Here is a 16,542-nt window from a genome sequence, read left to right as displayed (position 1 = left end):
TCAACTCATGCATGCTTTAGTTTGCAAACATGTTTGTTATTGGTAGATCCAGTTTTTTTTGAATATCTGTACAAAGGAAATCATGTTATTGCTTCCTCCAACCCAAAGTTCACTGCTATTTTTTTTCTTTTCACATCTGCTTCATTGCTTGGGATGCTTTCATTCTTTTAGATCCATCAGCGAAACCTTTTTTCTCCTCTTTTGTAAGCAATGTTTAGATCCATTAGCAAAAACATTTTTCCGCAAATTATCTAGTTCATCGTTAAATAATAACAATATGCTGATCTTGGTTGTATTGAAATCTCCGGTTACATTTCTAATGAGTGATAAAGATGAAAGTTATCAGAGAAGCTGGAGCCTTGATAAGCACTTGTAATGATCCGTGCAATCATTTCTAAGCATGCATGGTTTATCCCTTCTTGGTGAACTTTGGGGCCTGGTTCCTCTCACTGCTTTGTGAAATTTACAGATCGTCATCCTACATCTTTTATGTCTGATTTTAGTGTTGTTTCCTGATATGTTTTACTCGTACACACCTAGAGTTTGGCGATACACGAACCTATTTGCTAATTCACAGTGTGTAAATCCTGATAGGCAAACACTCACCTTTTATGGAGAAACTCAAAGTTTATAGTAGTTTTGTATGCATTTACTCAGTATACCCTTTCAAAGTTTATAGTAGTTTTGCATGCACTTACTCAGTATACCCTTAGTTAGACAGTAGCTCCAAGTCAGGATGGCCTATTGACCAGTGAGTCTTTGACATTGACAGTGAAATATCCTTTCAGTAACTAAGTCTCTGAGTCTTCTGCATGAGTCAAGGTGTTAGATTCCATAGAGATATAGAGTTAATCACAAAGTCATGAATCTATCTAGTCAAAGATTCAGGTTTTGAAGAAAATTTACATCAAGGTAACTTCGTTTTAAACTAGTCAGTCGTGGACGTTGACAGAGGACTAGGACTGCCTTACGCATACAACATTTCTGGCAAATAGGCAGAGGACTAGGACTGCCTCATGCAGACAACATTTCTGGCAAATAGATTAGGTTTTCTATGAAGCATTTCTTTCTGGATAGCTGAATGGAAGTGCGCCATTTGCAAACAGAATTGCAGGCTTATTGCTTTCCAGAATTTCACTCATCAATCACAGATCTCTCTCTCTAATCATGCAACTGAGTCCTCAATTTATATCTTTCATTGTCTAGCCCATTATATAAGTTATAACCCAACCCAACTAGGGCTATTTTCATCATTTTCCAGTCAAAACAAGGACCACATTGCAAACTCGAGATTTTATCTGGGCCACAAAATCAAAACCCAAAAATCTACTTAAAACGGAAACTCCTCTTATACACGCGCACACACCTCAGACAAGAACACAGTCTCTCTGTCTCCCTCTCGCTACCCCTGTATGCTTCACACTTTTCCAGACCTAAAACAGAAAAAATCCTCTAACTCTGTCCAACGCTCACTGGTTTTCAAAACCCAGATTTTCTGCTTGTCTCTTAATGTAAGTTCCTGCTTAATCTCGTCTTCTTGGTGCTTTATTGCTGTACTTGAGGGTTTTAGGTGTTATTTCTTGCATCACTGTTGTTGGGTTATTTCGTTAATGCTTTGTTTTCAAGTCATTTAGGTTGCTTGGCTATGACCCTTTTATTGGTTTTTGTTGATTAACGATCCTATGCTCCTTTTCTGTCTTTCTTTTTCCTTGCTCAAAAAGGGTTATTTTTCAGATTGAGGAATTAGGGTTCGCAGTTTTCTTGTTTATCATGGGTGGTTTGAAATAGTATATAGTGCTTGGTATTTTCCTGGGCGTGTTTTCCATACATCCTATAAGATACGTGTTTTTGTTTTGTTTTGTTTTTGCGTCTATGTTTGTATGTTGATGAGGGGTTATTGGGTTTGATTTTTTTTAAGAATTCATGGAATTTTGGCAGTGGAACTGTTATCTATAATAAAGAAAGAAGAAACTAGGCCTGTTTTCTTAAACTCAAATATGGAGGGGGCAGGTTAAGGTATATAGGCGAATGCTAGTGATGACAGGGGCGCAAGACTCCCATTAGACACATGCCTCTTGCATTTCAAGTGATTTCACCACATTGATTGTCGCTGCAAGGATATAAAAAAGTTAAAAAGAGGATTAATATTGATATTAAATTACTTAAAAAAACTAAAAGTACTGTATCCCTAGACTCATAACACTATTCATGGAATTGTGATCTGACAAAGTTGTCCCTGGGCAGGATTTGAGTGTCTTTTTACCATGATTCAATGCAATTCCCAAATTATCTACCATGATTCAATGCAATTTCCAAATTTTCTGTTGTAGATAAGTCTTTTCATTTTTTTAGAACATTTAAATCACTTACATACCCTTGGAACAAAAAAAAATAGAGGATGGCTTAAGCCTAGGGGTTTTTATGTTTATTTATTTATTTTTTATTAAAGTTAAATTACTTAATCACCTCTTAGTTCAAAATTAATAAAACTATCTTTTAGGGTTTTTTCTAGTCTTTTCATTTAGGTTTTTTTTAATTAATAACAAGTTAACTCGGGGGCTTTTTTGTATTTTAATAAATTTTTAATAAACTTTGTTGGCACGTGCTGTCATGTAGGCAGCCCCTGCTTTTTATTGTTATTTTTTTTACCTTGACAAGTTTTTTAAATTTATATTTTTTTCATGATTTATCCTTCAACATTAAATTAGTTGAGAATTAAGTTTCTTCATTGAACTCGAGTTTAAATTTCAAGCATTTCGAGTTTTAGAGATTAGACCAAATTTAAGAGGTTTGTGTCGGATTTGTTTGGTTTTTTTTCTTTTTCTTAAGCTATTTTTTTTTTATTTTTCAACATTTATTCAATTACAAAATGAGTTCTGTTATCTTTATTCATTTGCTTTATCTAAAATTTTTCACTGATCTTGAAAATAACCCTTTTTATCTCAAGTCCTTTTCTTATGTCATTCTTTGTTGGTATTTTTAGCTAATTCTTTAAATTGATATTTTTTTTGGATTCTGTTCTTCAATGTTTAGAATAATTTTTTAAAACAATTTGCAAAATTAGAATTCCTTTTCAATTTCATCTTCTATAATTTATTAATTTTTTAAATTTAATCCATATTTTTTTATTGCTATTTATTTTATTTTAAATAATTTTTTTTCAATTTCGTTTTCTTCAAGTTTTTTATTTTCTTGTCAAATTTAATCCCTGTGTTTTTTTTTTTGATTTGATAAATTTTTTAAATTGATATTTTTTTTCGTTTCTATTATTCGACATTAGATTAGTTGGGAATTGAGTTTCTTGACTGAGCCCGAGTCTACGATTTCACGGGTTTTGGGTTTTAGGGATTAACCTAGGTTTGAAAGATTAGCCAGATTCCCCCCCCCCCTATTAACCTAGGTTTGAAAGATTAGCCAGATCCCCCCCCCCTCTTTAATTTAATTTTATTTGCTTTGTTTAGGATTATTTATTTATGTTGAATGTAACCTGGGTTTTCTCATGTCTTTTTATTATTGCTATTTGGTTGATTTACTTTGGGTATTCAATATTAAATTAGTTGAGAATTGAACTTTTTGATTCAATCCGGGTTTAACATAAAATTAGTTGCGAGTTTGAGATTTTAGCTCAGGTTTAAAAGGTATTCTTAGTTTGTATGATTAATTTTTCCCCTTCTTTTAAACTGATTGTTTTTTTTATAATTTCATCATTTATCATTTATAGCATTAGTGATTAGATTTTGGCTTTTCTTTGTCTGTCTACTAGAGGTTGTCCTAAGCTTTTTTATTTGTCGTTTTTTATTGGATTTATTTTGGTAAGTTTTCTAAATTGATTTTTTTTATTCTTGATTTTATCTTTCAACATTGTATTGGTTGATAATTTTTTTTTTTGGTTCCTTTCTTTAAGGTTAAGGTTTTTCGATTTTAGGCTTCATGATTTTCTTTTTATTTATACATACTGGACCCCATCGCCTGGACTAGAAAATTTATGGACTGGTTTAATTTTTTTAAGGGTTGCATGATTTTCTTTTTATTTATACATACTGGTCCCCATCGCCTGGACTAGAAAATTTATGGGCTGGCTTAATTTTTTTTAGGGTTGTTTTTTTAAATTTAATATTTTTTGTGCTCTGTCCTTTAGCATTAAGTTGTTTGGATTTGAGTTGTGTGATGTTTGGCCTGCCTTCTATTCATTTGTTTCATTTACATGATCCAGATCATAAAGCTTTGTTTGCTTTGCTTTTTATTTTTTTTAATTGACTCTGTTTTAAATTTTGTTTTTTGCCATTGGATTTGTTTGGAATTCAACTACAAGTTTTTTTTATTTGTTTATCCCCATCTCATAATATGATTTGCAAATTTGGCATGTTCGGTAAGGTCCTAGGTTGTTTTTTTGTCTTTTCCTTTTTACTTTTATTCTTCCACATTTGATTGGTTGAAATCTTAACTTCATCAACTTTTTATTTTACCATTTTTTTTTTGTAGGTTATTGTGATCTTTTTTAAAGTCGGTCCATGTATCATCCTTTTTTTTTTTTCAGTTGGTTCCATGCCTCAGGTTGCATTTTTTTAATTTTTTTTAAACCACGTTTGCTTCACTCGAGTGTCTTTTTGTTTTTTTTTAATGGAAAAAATGATCTAGACTGCGGCATAGTGTGGGCACAAACTATAATGTATATATATAATTTCATCATTTGTTCCTTTAAGTAGTAGTATTTGAGGTGTTGATGAGTGGCCCATGTTCAGGTTGTATATGTGGCTCTTTAACTTAGTTGTTTTATGGCAATGGGTATGATTCTTGCGTTTTTCTTGACCTTCCATGCCCTGCAGTTGTATTATGGCTCCAGGTTGTGGAAAACTTTCCCTTCTTTTTATTAGGTTCTTTTTGTACCATTTTGTTTATATTGGAAATTGAAGGCATGGCTGTTGAGAGTTTGTTGATTTAAGGATCTCTACACCCTTTTCTTTCTTCTATATAATTTGGATGGTTGGGTTTATAAACTATGTTCTTGCTTTCTTACAGTGCATATCTCATGGCGGATGTTGATCAAGGCATTGGTGAGCATGAAGCGGATCACGCTGCAGTTCATGGTGTGGATCCTGCTGCTGATTGTGTTGATCATCCTGTAGACCATGGTTTGGACTCCACTGACCTTGGATTGGATCATGGCACTGATCCTCCTGTGGATCATAGTGTGGATCACATCACAGGTCCTGGATTGGCGGTAGAGCATGATGACATGGATCACCCTACAGATCATCATGTGGATCCTTCTATAGACCATGATGTGGATCACCCTGTAAACCATGACATGGATAATGCTATAGATCAAGTGCCTGAAAATAATGAGGCTTCAAAGCAAGGACATGATGAGGATACAGTCTCTGGAGGGGGTGAGAAGAGGTGGCCTGGATGGCCTGGAGAGAGTGTGTTTCGGATGTTGGTTCCTGCTCAAAAAGTAGGCAGTATCATTGGCCGTAAAGGGGAGTTCATTAAAAAGATAGTCGAGGAGACAAGAGCTCGCATTAAGATACTTGATGGTCCTCCAGGGACAGCAGAAAGAGCTGTAAGTTTTTCTTATCTTTTATTTGCGCAACTAGGTTATCTGGAAAATATAGAAATAGGATGGTTGGATATAATTTGTTGATGCAAAGTGTTTGATGGTTAGACCTCCCTTGATATATCATTCATATATCAACTGAATCTATCATAGCATGCTTTAATTTTGTTTTTCTTTTCTTTTCATGTTTTGCTTTCCCTCTTAAGAAATTGATAATTTGGAACATGGAGGCAATTTTCAGGCATTGCAGAATATTTTCTCAGGGTTAGCTGGTTGTGTTGTAATATTACAAGTTTGGCCATCTATCTATGACAACTGTGATATTTTTAATAGGAATTTGGCGGATGCCACTAAAACTTGTTTGTGATTGGATCACATGATCATCAATCTGTGCTTTGAGCTATATTAACATCAATTACAAAAGGAAGCTTGTTTATGGAAGAGAGATTGATAAGGCAAGCTTAATTTCATGTATTGACTTAAACCCATAACAAAGAAGCTAGCATATTTCAAAGAGATTGACGAAGTTTTAAGCTTATAAAGTTCTCCTTAGCTGTAAATATAACTTCTATTAAGGAGTTTTCTAATTATTAAAACATAGAAGAAAATGGAACTGATAATTAAAACACACATTTCAAGTTGAGGTTGTAAAGCTTCTATGCATCATTGGTAAACCAAATTAAAATCTGTGCAAGTGGCACAATTCTGATCTATAATTGTTTGGATATCTGATTCAACTGTTTCTCATCCAACCCCTTGTGTTCTTGCCACTGTTTAGTATTTTTCATGGCAGTCATTTGTTTTCTATGGATATCCAAGTTATGTATCTATCTGTACCTTTGCAATGATATTAAGAGGGAGAGTTCTAGGAAATATTGCTTATTATTCTGTCACCCTTTAAGCATTTCTGTTTCCAAAAGGTACAACATTTGATTGGGAATTAAGAAATCAATTTTGAAGAGAACCTAAGATATGATCATTGAACTTTGAATGAATCATTGTTGTAAAAGTTTGCGTAGTTGAAAAGAAGACAAAAAGGAAGCCTCGTCAGAAGAAATCGAGAAGTACAACAGAAATACTTTTATTGCAATGACAAATGAATGTGTGCAGGTTCTGTCCGCAATTTTTTAAGCAATGTATCAACCATCATTAGGATCCCAAATTTGAAGAACCAAAGATCCAGATTGCTGGGATCAGGATTGAGCATTGCAAAGTGCTGAAAAGTTGATTTGAATATACAGACATATTACACGAACAACAGTTCCATGAAGCTCTGCAATCTTTCTGGTAACTTCAGAAACTGCATGGTTGATTTCTGCCGCAGCTTGTAAACACCACAAAGGAACCTGTTTTAATCAACATTAGAGGATGCAGAAGATGTTAACATCAAAGTGCTAATCTAACTTTGTTATAATATACTTCCACGACTAAAAAGTAAAAGCAACAAAAAATTTGGTCAACTTTAGTAAATAATACGCTGAAACTTGTCAATCCATGATTATGTTTTTTATTTTTATTGGTTAAAAAAATTAAGAATCAAATCTAAGTGAAGTGTAATAGTAACCCTTAGTTACATGTTAGGAGGGGAAAATGATCAAATGTTATGCATTAGATTTGATATCATGGCAAACAGAGGAGCAGGTGGAGAATTTATAGTGCATGCGCGCCAACAAAATTGAGGACTCATTATTCCCTAGAGGAGGAGAATAGGGGAATAACAGGCAATGGTTGTGGTGAAACTCTAATTTAGTTGTAAAATTTCATACAATGAGATACCATATTGTTTGAAATGTTATTTAGAAAGAGTTGTTTCATTGTTTTTATCTTTAATTTTTCTCACTTGTTGCTCCATCTAATTTCATTTTCCTCATTCCTTGAGGTGTTCTTGGACTCGAGTCATAATTTTTCTCCTTGGTTTGTTATACTAACTTTGTTTTATAGGTAATGGTATCTGCCAAGGAGGAGCCTGATTCCTCTCTTCCTCCTGCTATGGATGGCCTACTGAGGGTTCACAAACGCATTATTGATGGTTTGGAGGGTGATTCTTCTCATGCTCCACCAAGCAGTGGAGCTAAGGTTTCGACAAGGCTGCTAGTACCAGCCTCACAAGCTGGAAGTTTGATAGGAAAACAAGGGGGAACTGTTAAATCCATCCAAGAGGCATCAGCTTGCATAGTTAGAGTTCTTGGTGCAGGTTTTCCCCTTTTGCTTCTGAGTTTGAAATGATTCAAAATTCATTTTGTTATCTGTTTTCTTGAATTAAGCTATTGCTGTTTGTCATGATGAAGCCATAATCAATGGCTGTCTTTTAGAATTCATTCCATTTTTCAGAAAACCATGCTCTGTTAATTATGCTTTACTGGATGCAAGTGCTTTTTTTTCTCATTGTGTTATAATTGCAACTAATTCAGTAATGGAAAATTAACCAAGTTCTTTGGAAATAGAAACTATCTGAAATATGTAGTTGTCATGCTCTGAACTTACAAATCATGTTTCTGAGTTATGGAGAGGTGAACCAAGTCCATCATTAACTAAGTTCCTTGCATTTCTTCATCTTTTTTAACTTACCTCTGTAATGTGTGCCTTTAGTATTTGTTGCCAATTTGTTATAATGTCTCAACCAAACCATTACCGACAATGCCTCTAGCTCAGCTGTTCACCCCACCTCCGCCACCATTGTATCACTGTTGGTTATTTATAGTGGTATCATGATGATGTTGGTTTCAATAACTAATCAATGACCACCACAAGCAGTTCTTTTTTCTGAGGTTCAGGATTGTGTAATTTATTATTGAGGTTCATGATTCCTTTGTAAGATCTGGAACATCTATCTGACCTATCTACCTTTCTTTTCTTTTAAGGTCCCACCTTCTCCGCTAAAAAAAGTGTGGCGAAATTATTTGAGGATGCTCATGTAGTGGACTGTTTTGCCCTTACCCCTCTTCTGCCGTTTATTATGAAACTAATCTTAATAATTGATTATCTTAATGCCCCATATGTTCATTTTGTTTTACAAGTCCTCATGGTTTGGATTCAGATACTTCTCTCAACTTATTTCTGAATTTTATCTACATGTCTAATCTCTCTTTTTTTTTTAATTAAACTGCTGCAGAAGACCTTCCAGTTTTTGCTCTTCAAGATGATAGGGTTGTTGAAGTATTGGGGGAAGCAGCTGGAGTGCACAAAGCAGTGGAGTTAATTGCATCTCATCTCAGGAAGTTTTTAGTTGACCGAAGTATAATTCCGTTATTTGAAATGCAAGTAAGCTGCTCTTCATTAAGATTGGAATGACATTACCTATTATGGCATGACTGCTCTGATGAAATTCTGATTTATATAATTTACAAGATGCAAATGTCGAATCCTTCAATGGAGCAGATGCCACCACATCAGTCATGGGGTCCACCTCAACCCCTTCCTCCAAATCATGGTGGAGGGCCTGGTTATGGACAAAATCCCCAATATATGCCACCTCCGCGACAGCTTGACAATTACTACCCTCCTGCTGACATGCCACCTCCAATGGAAAAACAACCTCACCAGGGTATATCTGCATATGGAAGAGAAGCTCCCATGGGTAGCCATGCTTCATCAAATGCCCAAGCTGCACCATCAATGATCACACAGGTTCTTTTATTCTCTTTGTTTTCCTTCTCCCTCCTCCCCTCACATTGCCCACTGGTACTATAGCTTTCCATAAAAGATATCATATAGTAATTTTACATCCCAGATTTGATGGAGTGGAATTAGAGACCTTTTAATATAAATCACATACAGAAGAGTTATGCAATCATTTTTCCTTGGTATTATATTGGTTGGGATGGGTTTGTAATATTTCTCGGGCTCTTCTTTCATTGCAAATGAAGTGATTCTATTTTACTGGATTGCAAGCCAAATAATCTCATTTTGTATTTCTTTCTGGCACTCATCCGCACTTTTTGAGGTTTCAAAATGACTGACAGGTTTTGTGGGTTCTTGTGCAGATTACACAACAAATGCAAATCCCTTTATCATATGCTGATGCTGTTATTGGGACAGCTGGTGCAAGTATAAGCTACATTCGACGTGCTAGTGGGGCAACTGTTACTATACAAGAAACTAGAGGTGTTCCTGGGGCAATGACAGTTGAAATCAGTGGAACTGCTTCTCAAGTCCAAACAGCTCAGCAGCTGATACAGGCAATATTTCATGCTTTAGCGCAATTGATCTTCCCCTCTCTTTACTAGATGTATCCTATTTTGGTGGCATTTTTTCCTAAACTGCTGATTGTATATGAATGGGCATTGCTTGCATGAGATTTTGACAAGGCTTGCATTTATTTATTATGTATAATCCCGCATTTATTCATGTTTAGTGTATAATTTAATTTTAGGCTTAATAAGGATGTTTACAAACTGAAGCTAAATAATGAGTCGTTTGTCAAATGGACAATATAATATCTGATTTGCTTTGCTGGTTGTGCGGCAGGACCACCTTGTCATTATATTGTGGTATCTACTAGGAATGTCTTAAAATATTTGTTAAGGTTCATGGCATCTGTTCTGCAGAGCGTATATATACATGTAAATTGATTAGTGTTTCAAGGTTGGGAAAAGTGAAGTTGATGCAGGATGGTTTGTCACTAAATAGGAGCAGATTTTGTATAATAGGAAGAACCTACTTTACAATTTCCTTTTTAAACATCCATGTGCACTGAGGTGTGCTTTTAATCATGTCTTCATCATTTGAATTGGAGCCTGTGGCCAAGATTATTTGGCTTGCTAGATAGTGATTGTTGTATCATGAATGACAAGTTCAATGAAAGAAGATAGAGTGGAAAAAGATTGAAGTTCTGATGGATGATGAATGCCAGCCAAGTGGCTTAAAAATTGTTCTTCTGACAGAGTGATTGGTTCGGGTGATCGTTTACTGGATGGAAATTGCTGATGTTGACTCATTCTTATTCTCATTTATATAAAGAAAATCTTCTGTTTTTCTAATATAAGAAATCTCATGTTTAATAGTTGGGCTAAATACGGTAGCTGGAGATCCCAGCTGTTGATTTGCATTAATTATAGTGTATATGCATTTGATTGGATTCTGATGGTGTACTCTTCTATTGCAGAATTTCATGGCTGAAGCTGGAGCCCCAGCACAGCCTCAAACAGGTGGGGCCGCAGACCAAGGCTACAATCCTTATTCTCACAGTTCAGTGTATGCTTCTCCACCATCCAATCCAGAACACAGCGGCCATGCTGGGGGATATGGCTCAATGTATGGTGCAAGCTATGGGTACTAGGCAGCAGCTCTGAGTTGGTTCCCTTGTTGATATGACCTGTACTTTGCAGAGTTGGTTTCCTCAGCGAACTTGGATGATATTATCACCAAATAATCAATTAAGCATGCTGTAGTTGTACCTTACATTTCTCTAGATTCTTGGCTAGACAAATTACATAAGTTAGATTCTTCATGTGCATTATGCTTGGACCACATGGCGTTGCCAATGGAATGTTTTAAATTCTTGTGCAACTTCAGCCATATTTCTATGATAGCTTCATTTGTGGACGAAAATTGTCACTATTAAGGTGCTTCGGCTTCCAGTAACCCATCTTAGTTTTATTCTTGCCTTTTGGTCCTGTGGATTGTGTGTGCTTTGTAGAGGAAAGGGCAGTTGTTGGAACTGAGTTGTTTTTTGTGAATGGAGATGTATGAGCAGCTTATTAATTTCCTGTTATCTTCTCTGAGCATATCTGCAGGTTCTTGGACTCTTGTTTAAATGGTTGGCTAAATGGTCAGGTTTTACTCGATTTGTTTTGATTTTTTTGAAGTGGTTTTTTATTTGAATATATATATTTTTATTTGGTTGGCTAAATGGTCAGGTTTTAAAGTGTTTTGATTTTTATTTGGCTAAATGGTTGGCTAAATGGTCACTATAGGTGCCTGCTGTACCAATTTTGATGGGTTCGTTCTCTCGTTGGCCTTCTCTATATGAACTGATGGTTTTCTGCTCTCGATCGTTCAATTCAAAAGGTATTTTAGGAATTGAAATTTCATCCGCCACATTTTTTCCACAGCAGACCGGACCTTGCAAACTTTAATTCTATTTTACAAAAAGGAAGTTTGAAACCCATTTAATTTAATTCAATGAAATTCCTCTTCCCTTCCTAATATTTCTTCTTTATTTTTTAAGCTTTGAATTTAGTTTTTGTATATATATATATATATATATATTTAAGTTATTTTAATTTTATGATTGGGATAGTAGATTTTACGAATTAATTTTGTTGATTTAAGTTTTTTTAGTTTTTTTTATATAATTATTTGTTATTTAATATTTGATTTGATTGAAAATTAAGTTTTATAAAGTTATTTCATTATTATAATTTGAGTAAAAAATATAATAAGATAGGAGAGAATAAGTGAGACTTTAGAGATAAAAATAAATGGAGAATGAAAACCAAAAACTCCATACCAAAAGAAGAACAAAAACTGCTTCATTTGAAGTCGACATGCCATTTGATAATGGAGAGTGTTACAATTTCTAGAGGAGGATCAAAGTAAGATGAAGAAAATAAAAGAAAAGGAGAGGAGTATCTGTAAGTGCTCGATGAAGATATCATGAGGTTTGGGTGGCTTGGATATTTTTATCACAAATATACATGAAAAAATGTAGGTATTTCGCGAGACAAGCTGCCAACCGATGCCATAACAAGTCCTTGAAAAAACCTTAAGCTCCTCTGTTTACACACGTAGGTCTCTTTGGACACTACTAGTAAAGTAGAGAACATGATATCGAGAAAGAAGAGGAGAGTAGGTAAATTATAATGGTTTTATTATATGCGAAGCTTGCCATGTACCAAGCTACGTACAAACCTCTCCTTCTATGATTGGGAGAGGGACCTGGCTATAGCCAGGTGTTTTCGTGCATGCTAGAATGTATGATTTATGAGTAATACATGATGATGAAGTGCTGCTAATTATGATGCTAGACAGACACTTGAAATGGTTTTTTCCCTCTTGTCATCCTCTTAACATCCAAAGTCTTTAAATGAGGTCCCTGTAAAACATAAGCAAACCAACAGGTCGCGGCAGAACAGGGAATGCAGCAAGTTCTGCTGTATATTTAACTTGCTGACAGAAGGCAGTTCCTGTACTGCAGAATGTTGCGAAGTGCTCACAGTTGTTAGACAAGAGGTTATATTTGCCGAAACCTTCTTTCAACTTTTCTTTTGCAGTCGCAACAATTTCCCTCCCCGATTCCAATCTCTCAGTGGTGGTGCAATTAGGGCACATGGTATGAAAAGTGATAAGAAGCCTTACTCTGGGCACATTATAATTATATCGACAGAGGGATCCTCCATCGAGGAAGCACTCAAGACAAGTTTCCACCACTCCATGGCCCGTATTTCTTGAGAAGCCACATTTTTTGCAAGCCCTTGTGGGTCCGGCTTTCGGGCCTACGAAGTGAATGACTTTCCCATCGCCTATATATATTCCTGCCATAAATTAAGCATATATTTTTGATAAAAATTGTTGGAGTCTGGAACAAATTAAATGACGAGAGAAGTGTCAGAATGAAAGGAAGAACTGACCATGGTGGGTGTACCCAGGCCGATGCACATAGATATGGAGACCCTCTGGTATTAGTCTAATATCCCAACGAGAAATGTCATGCTGGACACGTAATATTGGATTTGGAGGAACTTCTACTTTTAGTGGAAGCATCCCTCCAGCTTAACTATTTCTCTCAAGCTGAATATTTCCGTGAGGGTGCCGTCTATGTAAATACAACTTGAAAGAAATAGTTAAGCTGAAGAGATGATTGCAGTAGAAGTAGAAGTTCCTCCGAATCCAACATTACATGTGATATTGTACCCTTTTGATTCTTGCCGCCGCATGTGTTCTTTGGATACTATTGCACGGATGATGACTTTATAAGTTTGCTTGTATCTCGCTTCAAAATTAATAATTATACAAGTCTCTGATAGCCCTGAAAAGACTTAAATTCATGACTATTAAAAAATAAACTCAAAAAGTTAAGTTAGTTTCTAGAATTTCCTTCATCTTTTCTCAGATGCCAAATGGAGATTAAAATGCCAGAATATATAGACCTGAATGTGATACCTCACCCACGTGATATTAGATACACTTCTCTTCACATTTTCAGAAGAAAAAAAACCTGAAGAGACCCTCAACAACTCTGGAGTAAGCTTCTGCGCCTTCAATTTGTTGTGTTTGTAATAAATCTTGTTACAGGCATACATGGTGATAAAATATGGTGATGTAGGCATTGCAACAGGAACTATATTCTGATAAGATAAGATGCATGCAAAGAAGTAATAAAGAATAAAGGAAAGGGCAGACTTGGAACTTGAAATAAAAACTTGACCTCCACTTTTTATAGGAATCAATTATTGCTGGAACCCAACGCTATTTCTGTATGGTTTTTGGTGCGAACCAGACACTACTGTTCATATCAGATTGTCTAACAAAATTTCGAATATTCAAGCAGGAATAACTTTGTATGATTTCTCTTTATATGACTTATCTCTTTAGACCGCTTACTGTTCAAATCAATTTATTTTTTAAAGTAAAAATTTATTAAGGTGTTGCAAACTTATTTTCGAGGAGAAGGAAAAATTTAAATAGTGTAAAAATTGATTTGATGTGATTTTAATAACTTGATAAATTGAAGAGATAATCTGAATGGGTGTTAAATATAAAGTTTGACCAAAAAAACAAAAACTTTAAGATTACATTTTTTTGAAATATAAAGATAAAAATATATTAGATAAAAATATATTAGATAAATAAAGTAAATTTAAGTTAATCTGTTAAATTCGTGACTTGAAACTTGAGATAGAGATAACCCTATAAAAAAATAAATAAAAAAAAATTATAAAATTTAATTCTTAATCAATCCAATATTGAAGGATGAAATTTAAAAAAAAAATCAATTAAAAAAAGATCAAAAAACAAACAACTCTAGTCAACTTAGATTAACTTATCAAACCTATAATTCAAATCATGTGATGGTGATAACTTTATAAAAAGTAAGTTGAAATAAATTATAAAACTTAATTTTCAATTAACTACATGTTAAAGGATAAAAGTGAAAAAAATATCAATTATACAAAAGACATAAAAAAATAACTTGAAAATTCAGTTAAACTTGTTAAATCTATAATCCAAGTAATAAAATTATAATAATATCAAAGAAAACAAACTAAATTCTTAATTCCAAATTAATTAAAAATTAAAGATAAAATTAAAAAAAATTCAACTAAAAAAATCAAGTTAACTAGTCAAATCTACAACCTAAATTATGAAAACAAAATAAAAAAACTTACTAAAAATCAAAATAAGTTTTTTAAGTGAACAATTCTTTGTGATTTAAAAATGATTAATTTTGAGTTATTGTATTGTAACTCAGTTGAGTGACTTTTTCATTTTATTTTATTTTTTAAATTTGTTTTTTTTCCAAATAAATGTGGATAAAGGATGATGTGGACATTTTTTTTTAAGAAATCATATACATGTTATGTGACTTTTCTTAAAATGTTAACTTTGAAATATTTCTTTTACTTAAAAACTTATGAGCATATCTAGTTATGTATAAATAAGAAAAATCTTCTTTCAATTTGACCGTCCCAATTATTTTTATATTTGCATGAGTATATCATGTCTTAATCTATTTAAGATTTAAATTCCATATATATATAATAATAATAATAATTCATATATTTTCAATTATTTCCTTCTTAAATCAAATTCATTTTATATCACATCTATGGTGTCATAAAGATAAAGAAACAACACAAAATATAATAATGTGCTTAAATGTAATATAATTTATATTTCAAGTATTTATTCAATTGAAAATCTTGGTTTTTCTCTTAAAGAAAAATTTAAAGATTATGTAACATGATTTGATAATTTTATTGAGAAAGAACCTAAGTGAAAAATAATAAGGGTGTGAATGATATATAATCTAACCGATGTATTATTATAAATTCTTAAACAACTTTAGTAACCTTGATAAGGGTTGTTTTCATATCCCACGTATTTCTTTCCTTTATTTTCCTAAATTAGCTGCAAATAAAAAAACATATTAAATATATATATATCTTAAACTATAGCTCATAATATTAATTCAATCGAATGGAACCCAGCAGGAGCAGATGGCAAGCATTAGGAAGGAAACCATAGTGGGTTGACACTTGAACACCAACCGACAGATTGCCCTAGCCAACCTAAAATGTAACAGCGTCTGATCTTCATTTTAAGATTCACTTTCTTTCTTCTTTTTCCTTTGAAATTCATGTTAGCAATTCATGATTTCAGATTTCTTCTCTAGCCTAGATATCTACTTTATTATTATTATTATTTTGTAAAACTTATGTGGTAGAATTTCATATTTCAATTTTAATTTGTGACAACTTTACTCTTTTTTTTCTTTCTATTTTTAAAATTTTTTTTATTTATCTTCAATTTCAATTTGTGATAACTTTAGTTTTTTTTATTTTTTTTTTTTGTAAAATTTTAATTTATTTTCAGTTTCAACATTCAATTTCAATTTGTGATAACTTTAATCTTTTTTCATTTATATACTTTTTTCTGTAAAATTTTGATTTATTTTTTATTTTAATTTGTGATATGCTATTCTTTTCTATTTGATCATTATTCTTTTGATCTTTTTAATTTTGCCCTTTAGTTAAAAATTAGGAGTTGTTAATTGATTTTTTTCAATTTAATAATTATTCTTTTAATTGCTATTTTTTTTTATAATTTTTAATCCTTTTATATAATTAATTTTTTTAATTTCATCTTTCAACATTTAATTGGTTAAAATTAATTTTCATCATTTTTCTAGATAGGATGATTCAATTTCACCCTTTACTAAAAAAAATTATAATTGTCATATCATCATTATTGTAATTGTTATTTTTTGTTTTGGAACCTTTAATATAATTAATTTTTTTAATATTTAATTGATTGAAAATTAA

General features: G+C 33.0%; 2 protein-coding genes across 3 annotated transcripts; one reads left to right on the top strand and one right to left on the bottom strand.

Moving 5' to 3' along the window:
• The first annotated feature begins 1,350 nt into the window (after positions 1-1,350).
• On the top strand, positions 1,351-11,268 carry LOC105135391 (poly(rC)-binding protein 3-like). 2 transcript variants are annotated; one of them, XM_011040246.1, is made up of 7 exons: positions 1,351-1,511; positions 5,020-5,563; positions 7,499-7,751; positions 8,673-8,818; positions 8,906-9,184; positions 9,541-9,735; positions 10,662-11,268. In XM_011040246.1, the coding sequence occupies exons 2-7, from the start codon at positions 5,030-5,032 to the stop codon at positions 10,833-10,835; spliced, it is 1,581 nt and encodes a 526-aa protein (XP_011038548.1). In that variant the 5' UTR covers positions 1,351-1,511; positions 5,020-5,029; the 3' UTR covers positions 10,836-11,268. The 2 variants fall into 2 exon arrangements, with proteins under 2 accessions (XP_011038548.1, XP_011038547.1); XM_011040245.1 differs by having other exon boundaries at positions 8,670-8,818.
• A 1,079-nt stretch (positions 11,269-12,347) lies between these two features.
• LOC105135390 (retinoic acid receptor responder protein 3-like) lies at positions 12,348-13,314 on the bottom strand. Its single transcript, XM_011040243.1, has 2 exons — positions 13,129-13,314; positions 12,348-13,032 (listed from the first exon to the last, which is right to left on the bottom strand). Exons 1-2 carry the CDS (start codon positions 13,259-13,261, stop codon positions 12,581-12,583), a joined length of 585 nt encoding a protein of 194 aa, XP_011038545.1. The 5' UTR covers positions 13,262-13,314; the 3' UTR covers positions 12,348-12,580.
• Positions 13,315-16,542: the final 3,228 nt, after the last annotated feature.

The sequence above is a fragment of the Populus euphratica genome, unplaced genomic scaffold, assembly GCF_000495115.2.
Source record: "Populus euphratica unplaced genomic scaffold, PopEup_1.0 scaffold64.1, whole genome shotgun sequence".
NCBI classification, from domain to species: domain Eukaryota; kingdom Viridiplantae; phylum Streptophyta; class Magnoliopsida; order Malpighiales; family Salicaceae; genus Populus; species Populus euphratica.
The sequence above is the reverse complement of the archived record's forward strand: the minus strand, read 5'-3'. Positions and strand labels throughout refer to the sequence as shown.